The following is an 8,941-nucleotide window of genomic DNA, read 5'->3' on the forward strand; positions in this document are numbered from 1 at the left end:
GGCACTGCCCAGGTGATCTCACTGCTGCCCAGGTGAGCTCGAGGTGCCCAGGTGAGCTCAGCACTGCCCAGGTGAGCCCCGTGCCCATCTCCTGCCCCTGGGACCCCCCTCGCCCTCCCCTGCTCACCTGGGGGAGGGGTGCCCGGGCAGGGGGAGGGGCGGGCAGGGCAGGGGGGTCACCACGCTCGGCTGCCTCAGGGTCCCCACGAGGGTCCAGAGTCCCCTGCGCTGACGTCAGCGCCCCCCCCACCTGCGACATTCCCCCCCCACCGAGGGTGGCACCGACCGGGTTAAACCCCACGGGGGGGTCACCCATCCCCCCCACGGGCACCCTGAGGTGTCCGGGGGTCCCTCTGAGCCCCTCCCCCTCTCAGGGCACCCCCAGCCTTGAGGAGGGGGCAATGCCCCCCCTGCCCCCCCCCCAGCGGGGCCACGTCACCCCCGGGCACACCTGGGCAGGTCGGGGCGTGTCCCCCCCACCCCCACCCGGGGGGGTCACGGGGGGAGGGGCTGATCACGGCGTGGGGGAGGGGAGATCCCAAAATCGCTTTATTGGCCAATAAATAAACCCCAACCCCCCTGGGGGACACCGTGGGGACAAGGCCACCCCCAGGGTGTCACGGCCACCACCGAGGCTGAGGTTCCCACGGGGTTGGGGACACCCTGGGGACAGGGCCAGCACAGGGTGTCACGGCCACCACCGAGGCTGAGGTTCCCACGGGGTTGGGGACACTGTGGGGACAGGGCCACCACCAGGGCGTCACGGCCACCACCGAGGCTGAGGTTCCCACGGGGTTGGGGACACCCTGGGGACAAGGCCAGCACAGGGCGTGTGACACTGCTGGAGCCAGGAGCGCCATGGGGAGGGGGCTCCTGCCACCACGGCCAATGTCACCGAGGGGTCAGGGCCACCTCTGGGCCGGGGTCACCACAGTGCTGGAGTCACCCACAGGGTCAGGGCCACCACGAGGTCCAGGGCCCCGATGACACTGGGGACACTGCGGTGTCAAGGCCACCTCTGGGCTCAGTGCCCTTCCTGGTGGTGAAGTCACCACTGGGGTCAAGGTCTCTGCACTGTCCCCAGTGTCACCAGTGTCCCCTTGTCTCCCCAGCATCTCTGGTGTCCGTGGTGTCCCTGATGTCTCCATGTCTTCAGAGACTCTGATGTCCTCAATGTCCCTGGTGTCCCCTTGTATCTCCAGAGTCTCTGGTGTCCCCAGTGTCCTGAGTGTCCCCAGTGTCCCTGATGTTCCTGGTGTCCCCAGTGTCCTGAGTGTCCCCAGTGTCCCTGATGTTCCTGGTGTCCCCAGTGTCTCCTTGTCTCCAGAGTCTCTGCTGTCGCTGGTGTCCCTGTGTAACTCCAGCACCTCTGGTGTCCCCGGTGTCCCCATGTCTCTGGAATCTCTGGTGTCCCCGTGTCCCCGCTGTCACCGCTCCAGGAAGCGCAGGCTGATGGGGGCGCCGGGGGCCAGCAGGGTGCGGGTCATGGGGCGCACGCGGCCCCCGCCGGGCTCCGGCCGCACCTCGAAGCGCAGCAGGATCTGTGGGAGCAGGGACGGCTGAGCGACACCGCGGGGACACCGCAGGGACACCGCGGGGACACGGACACCCACCTGTGCCAGCGCCATGTGCAGCTGCAGCTCGGCCAGGCGGCGCCCGACGCAGCTGCGCGGGCCGAGGCCGAAGGGCAGAGAGGCAAAGGGGTGCTTGGGGCCAGGGGTGTCCCCAGGGGTGTCCTCAGTGTCCCCAGCAGCGGTGTCCTCGCTGTCCCCAGCGGTGTCCCCGCTGTCCCTGTGGCGCAGCCAGCGCTCCGGGCGGAAGGCGTCGGGCGCCGGGAAGAAGCGGCTGTCGCGGGACGTGGCGTAATGGCACAGGGTGATGAGGGTCTGCAGGGACACGGGGTCAGCGGGGACACCCTGGGGACACCCTGGGGACACCAGGAGCCCTGGGGTGCAGGCTGTCCCCCCCGCTCACCTGCCGTGGCACCAGGTAGTCACCAACGCGGATGTCACACTCAGGGATGACGCGGGCGTTGGCCGGGATGACGGGGTACAGCCTGCAGGGGGGACAGCGGTGTCACCTCCTGTTCCTGTCCCCATCCCTGACCTCCTGTCCCCACCTTCATCCTCATCTTCATCCCCTCCTTGTCCCACCCTTATCCCCGTCCTGTCCTGGTTTTCATCTCCATCCTCATCCTCGTCCTTGTCCTCATCCTTGTCCCCATTTTGTCCCTAAACCCATCCTGTCCCATCCCTGTCCCCGTCCCCATCTTTATCCACATCCCTGTCCTGTTCCCATCCATGTCCCCATCCCCATGTCCCCGTGTCCCCATCCCTGTGTCCCTCAGGGTTCCTGTCCCCATCTCCCAATCCCTCTCTCCCTGTCCCCACCCCCATGTCCCTGTGTCCCCATTTGTGTCCCCATCCCTGTGTCCCCATGTCCCCACGTTCCCGTGTCCCCATTTCTGTGTCCCCTGTGTCCCTCTGTGCTCCTGTCCCCTCTCCCAACCCCTCTCCCCCTGTCCCCATCCCCATTGTCCCCCTGTCCCCGTCACCTCAGGGTCTCCTTCACCACAGCCCGCAGCAGTGGCAGCCGTCCCAGCGCGGCGGCGGTGGCAGCGGCGGTGGCACCGTCGGCGGTGGCACTGTCACCGCTGGTGACCCCGCCGGTGGCAGCCACCAGCTGGCGGTGCAGGGCCGCCTGTGCCCCCGGGTTCCGTGCCAGCTCGTACAGGCTCCAGGCCAGCGTGCTGGCCACCTGGGGACACACGGTGACATCAGCGGGGCCCGCGGTGGCGGCAGGGACACGCCGGTGTCACCCCCTCACCGTGTCCACCCCGGCCAGCAGCAGCTCGGTGACGTTCCCGTAGATGCTGGCGACAGGGACGCGCTCCCGGGCCAGCAGGTCGGTGACACACGTGTCCCCCTCGGCCAGCGGGCCCCGCGCTGCCACCTCGGCCACGCGCCGGTCCACGTGTCCCTTGGCTGGGGACAACGACAGCCATCAGTGCCACCGTGGCCGTGCATTGTCACCGAGTCCCCGTCAGTGTCACCATGGTCATGGCACATCCCGGTGACCCCACAGGGTGTCTCGATGTCCCTTGGATGTCCCCATGTCCCCTCTGTCCCCTCACCACGGCCCTGGGATGGCCCCGTGTCCCTGTGTCCCCTTGGCTGAAGGTGAGCAGGAGTGTCCCCATGTCCCCATGGCTGTGGGACATCCCCAAATCCCTGTGGGATGTCCCAGTGTCCCCATACAATGTCCTGGTGTCCCCATGGGATGGCCCCATGTCCCCTGGGATGGCCCCGTGTCCCTGTGTCCCCTTGGCTGAAGGTGAGCAGGAGTGTCCCCATGTCCCCATGGCTGTGGGACATCCCCAAATCCCTGTGGGATGTCCCAGTGTCCCCATACAATGTCCTGGTGTCCCTGTGGGATGTCCCCATGGTGTCCCCATGGGAGGTCACCACGGTGTCCCCATGTCCCCCCTGTCCCTGTGGGATGTCCCTATGGTGTCCCCATGGGAGGTCACCATGGTGTCCCCATGTCCCTGTGGGATGTCCCCATGGGATGTCACCACGGTGTCCCCGTGTCCCCGTGTCCCTCACCGAAGGCGAAGAGCTGGTCCCAGGCGTGGCAGAAGGCGTCCCAGGGCGCGGGGACGAGGCGCAGGAGGGGACGTGGCAGCGCCATTGTCACCAGCGTCAGCGCCAGCACCGCCCCCACGCTCCGGAGCACGGCCTCGGTGTCCCCGGTGTCCCCAACGTCCCCCAGGCAGCCCAGGCGGGAGGAGAACAGCACCCAGGAGATGGCTGTGGGACAGGGGACATGGGGACACCGGGACATGGGGACACTGGGGATAATGGGACATGGGGACATGGGACACTGGGGACACCGGGGACATTGGGGACATGGGGACACCGGGACATGGGGACATTGGGACACTGGACACCCAGAGACACAGGGGATGGGGACATGGGGACCATGGGCACATGGGGACACTGGGACATGGGGACATGAGGACAATGGAGATACGGGGACACTGGGGACAGGGGGACATTGGGACAGAGGGACATGGGGACACCGGGGACAGGGGGACATTGGGACATGAGGACACTGGGGACAGGGGGACATTGGGACAGAGGGACATGGGGACACCGGGGACAGGGGGACATTGGGACATGAGGACACTGGGGACAGGGGGACATTGGGACAGGGGGACATGGGGACACTGGGACATTGGGACAGAGGGACATGGGGACACTGGGGACAGGGGGACACTGGGGACAGAAGGTGCCCTGGACACCTGTGGGACACGGGGAGCCCTGGTGGGGGATTGGAGACCCCGGGGGTGGAAGGAGACCTGGGGTGCCCATGGGGTGCTATGGGGGGTCCCTGTGGGGGTCCCAGCCCTTTGGGGTGCCCCATCCACTTTCAGGGTTCCACATCCCTTTTAGGTTTTCCCCATTACTTTTGGGGTTCCCCATCCCCTTTTGGAGTTCCCCCTCCCCTTTTCGAGGTTCCCCAGCGGCGCCGCGAAGGCCTCGGCGGCCCCCGGGCGCAGCAGCCCCCGGGCCAGCACCCGCCGCGACCCCCGCCACGCCTCGCCCTCCCTGGGGACACGGGACAGCGTCACGAGGGGGACAGAGACAACGGGGACAGGGACAGGGACACGGGCACGGGGGGACAGAGAGGACATGGGGGACAGAGAGGACAGGGACAGCATCACAGGACAGGGACAAGGGGGACAGGGACAGCATCACAGGGACGGGGGGACAGAAGGGACATGGGGGACAGGGACAGCATCGGGGGACAGGGACAGCGTCAGGGGACAGGGACAGGGTCACAGGGACAGGACAGCGTCAGGGAAACGGGGACAACGGGGACGGGGGGACAACGGACATAGCACAGGATGGGGACATGGGGGACAAGAGGACATGGCTGGGGGACACGGCAGAGCACAACATATAAGGGACATGGGACATAGCACAGGACAGGGATATGGGGGACAAGGGACAGCGTCACAGGGACAGGGGGACAGGGGACATGGCACAGCAGGAGACACGGGGGGGACAGGGGACATGGCTAGGGCATGGGGACACAGGTGACACCAGGCATGGAGGGGACATGGGGGACAAGGGATATGGCACAGGAGGGGACATGGGGACACAGGAACATGTGGAAGAGGGGGACAGGGACACGGGGACATGGGGGACAGAGATGGGGACAGTGGTGAAGGACAGGGACGTGGCAGGGACAGAAAACATGCAGGGACGTGGGATACAGGTGACAGAGCATGTGGGGACAGGCAGGGACACGGAGAGGGACAAGGACACGGGGGGACATGGGGACAGGACTGGGTGGGGTCAGGGACACACAGGGTGAGGGACAGGGGACTTGAGTGGGGACACGGGGAACAGGGGGGAAGTGAGGGGCAGGGTATTGGGGACACAGGGGACACAGGGGATGCAGGTGGGACACAGGGGGACACAGAGGGACAGTCCCCTCGGGGCAGTGCCAGGTCTGATCGGGGCACTGGGGAGAGCCCCCGGCTGCCCGTGCTGGGGACAGCTGGGGACACTTTGGGGGTTTGGGGTCCCTCCCCCGGCCCACGCAGGGCCGGGCCCCCCCCGGGCAGTTACTCACATCCGGGGGGGGCAGACAGAAGGGACATGGGGGACAGGGACAGCATCGGGGGACAGGGACAGCGTCAGGGGACAGGGACAGGGTCACAGGGACAGGACAGCGTCAGGGAAACGGGGACAACGGGGACGGGGGGACAACGGACATAGCACAGGATGGGGACATGGGGGACAAGAGGACATGGCTGGGGGACACGGCAGAGCACAACATATAAGGGACATGGGACATAGCACAGGACAGGGATATGGGGGACAAGGGACAGCGTCACAGGGACAGGGGGACAGGGGACATGGCACAGCAGGAGACACGGGGGGGACAAGGGACATGGCTAGGGCATGGGGACACAGGTGACACCAGGCATGGAGGGGACATGGGGGACAAGGGATATGGCACAGGAGGGGACATGGGGACACAGGAACATGTGGAAGAGGGGGACAGGGACACGGGGACATGGGGGACAGAGATGGGGACAGTGGTGAAGGACAGGGACGTGGCAGGGACAGAAAACATGCAGGGACGTGGGATACAGGTGACAGAGCATGTGGGGACAGGCAGGGACACGGAGAGGGACAAGGACACGGGGGGACATGGGGACAGGACATGGGTGGGGTCAGGGACACACAGGGTGAGGGACAGGGGACTTGAGTGGGGACACGGGGAACAGGGGGGAAGTGAGGGGCAGGGTATTGGGGACACAGGGGACACAGGGGATGCAGGTGGGACACAGGGGGACACAGAGGGGACACAGGGGGACAGTCCCCTCGGGGCAGTGCCAGGCGTGATCGGGGCACTGGGGAGAGCCCCGGCTGCCCGTGCTGGGGACAGCTGGGGACACTTTGGGGGTTTGGGGTCCCTCCCCCGGCCCACGCAGGGCCGGGCCCCCCCCGGGCAGTTACTCACATCCGGGGGGGGCAGGGGGGGCTGAATCACGCCTGAGTCACCCCGGGCCCCCCCCGCACCCCACGGGCCCTTCCCGGAACGGGTGGGGGGGGAGCCCCGAGGGGTACGGACACCCCCAGCCCTGGGGAGCCCTGGGGGGCTCTGGGTGACCCCCCAAATCCCACAGGCAGCCCCCGACCCCCAACCCAGCCCAACCCAAAGCCCCCCCCGGGCAGCCCCGGAGCCCCCCCGGCACTCACAGGGTCAGGAGCCCCCCCGGGACCCCCCGCAGGTCCCGGTGCTGCTTCCAGGGGCAGCTGAGGGCGCGCCGGGGCTCGGGGCCCTCCTGCCGCAGCACCTGGGCCACGAGCGCGGGCTCGGCCACGTGAACCGTGAGCACCGGGCCGAAGCGGGCCCGCCACACCGGGCCGAACCGGGAGCGGCCGTGCACCTGCGGGGACACGGGGGGTCACACCGGGACCGGCCCGAACCGAGAACCGGGGGGGGACACGGGGGGGGGCACACCGGGACCGGGGGAGACATGGGAGGGTCACACCGGGCTGAACCGGGACCGGCCCGAACCGAGAACCGGACATGAACCGGGAGGCGGGGGGACACGGGGGGATCACACCGGCCCGAACCGGGACCGGGACCGGGCTGTCATGTACGGGGGACACGGCGGGGTCACACCGGCCCGAACAGCCCCGCGCTGTGCTGAGCTGGCACCGTCACCGGGCGGGGGTGAGGCGGGATCGGTGCCACCGGGGGTCACCGGGGGTCCCGCGGTGCCGCAGGGCAGGACCGGAGCCGGGCAGGTCCCGGTGTCCCTGCGCTCCCGGACCTGCCGTGACCTCCCCCGGGGTGACCGGGCCTCGGTGCCACTGCCCCGCTGGGGTGGCCCTGTCCCTGTCCCTGTGTGTCCCCCCCACCCCCCTCCACACCCTGGGGGGGCCACCCCCAGGGGCAGCTGAGGGCGCGCCGGGGCTCGGGGCCCTCCTGCCGCAGCACCTGGGCCACGAGCGCGGGCTCGGCCACGTGAACCGTGAGCACCGGGCGACGGGGGGACCGCCACGCCGGGCCGAACCGGGAGCGGCCGTGCGCCTGCGGGGACACGGGGGGTCACACCGGGACTGGGGGGGACACGGGGGGTCACACCGGGACCGGGGGAGACATGGGAGGGTCACACCGGGCTGAACCGGGACCGGCCCGAACCGAGAACCGGACATGAACCGGGAGGCGGGGGGACACGGGGGGATCACACCGGCCCGAACCGGGACCGGGACCGGGCTGTCATGTACGGGGGACACGGCGGGGTCACACCGGCCCGAACAGCCCCGCGCTGTGCTGAGCTGGCACCGGCACCGGGCGGGGGTGAGGCGGGATCGGTGCCACCGGGGGTCACCGGGGGTCCCGCGGTGCCGCAGGGCAGGACCGGAGCCGGGCAGGTCCCGGTGTCCCTGCGCTCCCGGACCTGCCGTGACCTCCCCCGGGGTGACCGGGCCTCGGTGCCACTGCCCCGCTGGGGTGGCCCTGTCCCTGTCCCTGTGTGTCCCCCCCACCCCCGGGGTGACCCCGGCCCCGCTGCCGCTGCTCCCCCGGTCCCGGCACCCCCCGAGCCCCGGGGGCAGCGATCCGTGTCCCGTGTCCCCCCCGATCCAGGGCACCGCGGTCCCTCCTGTCCCCTCGAGCCTCGGGGTGGTGGCACCAGGGGGGCCCCGGCGGGGCTCGGGGCCGAGCCTCGACTGCGGGGAGGCCCCGGGCCGGGCATTTATAGCGCCCACGTGCAGCCGGGCAGGCCCCGCCCCCTCTGCAGAAGCCACGCCCATGACCCCGCCCCATAATGACAAACTGGTGTCGAAACCCCGCCCCTTTGCCCTAAGCCACGCCCTCCAGCTGGGTGATTTGCATAATGGGACTCTTCGGCCAATCAGCGCGCGGCGGGGGCTGCTCCGCGGCCCCGCCCCCAGGGCGCGCACACGCGAGGGCAGAGCCGGGAGCGCGCACGGACGGACACGGGGACGGACAGAGGGACAGCGGGACGGACAGCGGGACACAGGGACACAGGGACAGACAGAGGGACAGAGAGCGGGACAGACAGAGGGACAGCGGGACGGACACAGGGACGGACAGCGGGACGGACAGCGGGACAGACAGAGGGACAGCGGGACAGACAGAGGGACAGCGGGACAGACAGCGGGACGGACAGAGGGACACAGGGACAGCGTCAGGGCCGGCACGGGGACAGCGGGCACCTCCCCAGTGAGCCCCACGCTGCCCCTGTGTGAGCGCCCGCTGTGCCCCAGTGCCACCCCAAACCCCCCAGTGCCACCCCAAAATCCCCAGTGCCACCCCAAATCCCCCAATGCCACCCCAAAATCCCCAATGCCACCCCAAAACCCCCCGCCCCCCCCAAACCCCCCGC

The 8,941-nt window shown here is 69.2% G+C and overlaps 3 protein-coding genes across 3 annotated transcripts in view; all 3 read right to left on the reverse strand.

The window, feature by feature from the left end:
• Window positions 1–536: 536 nt before the first annotated feature.
• LOC120499536 (25-hydroxyvitamin D-1 alpha hydroxylase, mitochondrial) lies at window positions 537–6,988 on the reverse strand (the record flags this gene model as incomplete). The annotated part of the gene is made up of 9 exons (XM_039703325.1): window positions 537–1,541; window positions 1,614–1,886; window positions 1,975–2,056; window positions 2,555–2,757; window positions 2,827–2,984; window positions 3,606–3,809; window positions 4,033–4,039; window positions 4,469–4,610; window positions 6,780–6,988. Coding segments are annotated over 9 exons (1,392 nt in total), but the record flags the coding sequence as incomplete, so codon positions are not given.
• Window positions 6,989–7,031: 43 nt separating this feature from the next.
• Window positions 7,032–8,519, reverse strand: LOC120499549 (putative cuticle collagen 80). The gene is made up of 2 exons (XM_039703363.1): window positions 8,079–8,519; window positions 7,032–7,448 (listed from the first exon to the last, which is right to left on the reverse strand). The coding sequence occupies exons 1-2, from the start codon at window positions 8,343–8,345 to the stop codon at window positions 7,248–7,250; spliced, it is 468 nt and encodes a 155-aa protein (XP_039559297.1). The 5' UTR covers window positions 8,346–8,519; the 3' UTR covers window positions 7,032–7,247.
• The window catches only part of LOC120499537 (tRNA (guanine-N(7)-)-methyltransferase-like), a gene marked incomplete at its 5' end in the record, with an annotated part of 3,341 nt that continues 2,794 nt past the window's right edge, over window positions 8,395–8,941 (reverse strand). The window contains one exon of the mRNA XM_039703326.1: window positions 8,395–8,412. Coding sequence (XP_039559260.1) covers window positions 8,395–8,412 — 18 coding nt within the window. The remainder of the gene's footprint in view (window positions 8,413–8,941) is intronic.

Source organism: Passer montanus, unplaced genomic scaffold, assembly GCF_014805655.1.
Source record: "Passer montanus isolate IOZ18808 unplaced genomic scaffold, ASM1480565v1 scaffold162, whole genome shotgun sequence".
NCBI lineage: Eukaryota > Metazoa > Chordata > Aves > Passeriformes > Passeridae > Passer > Passer montanus.

Coding starts and splice junctions, on each gene's coding strand:
- LOC120499549 (XM_039703363.1), bottom strand. CDS start 8,345: ATGGGCGTGGCTTCTGCAGAGGGGGCGGGGCCTGCCCGGCTGCACGTG. Junction 7,449..8,078: donor GGGCCGGGGTCACCCCGGGG/GTGGGGGGGACA, acceptor GTGTGGAGGGGG/GTGGGGGGGACACACAGGGA.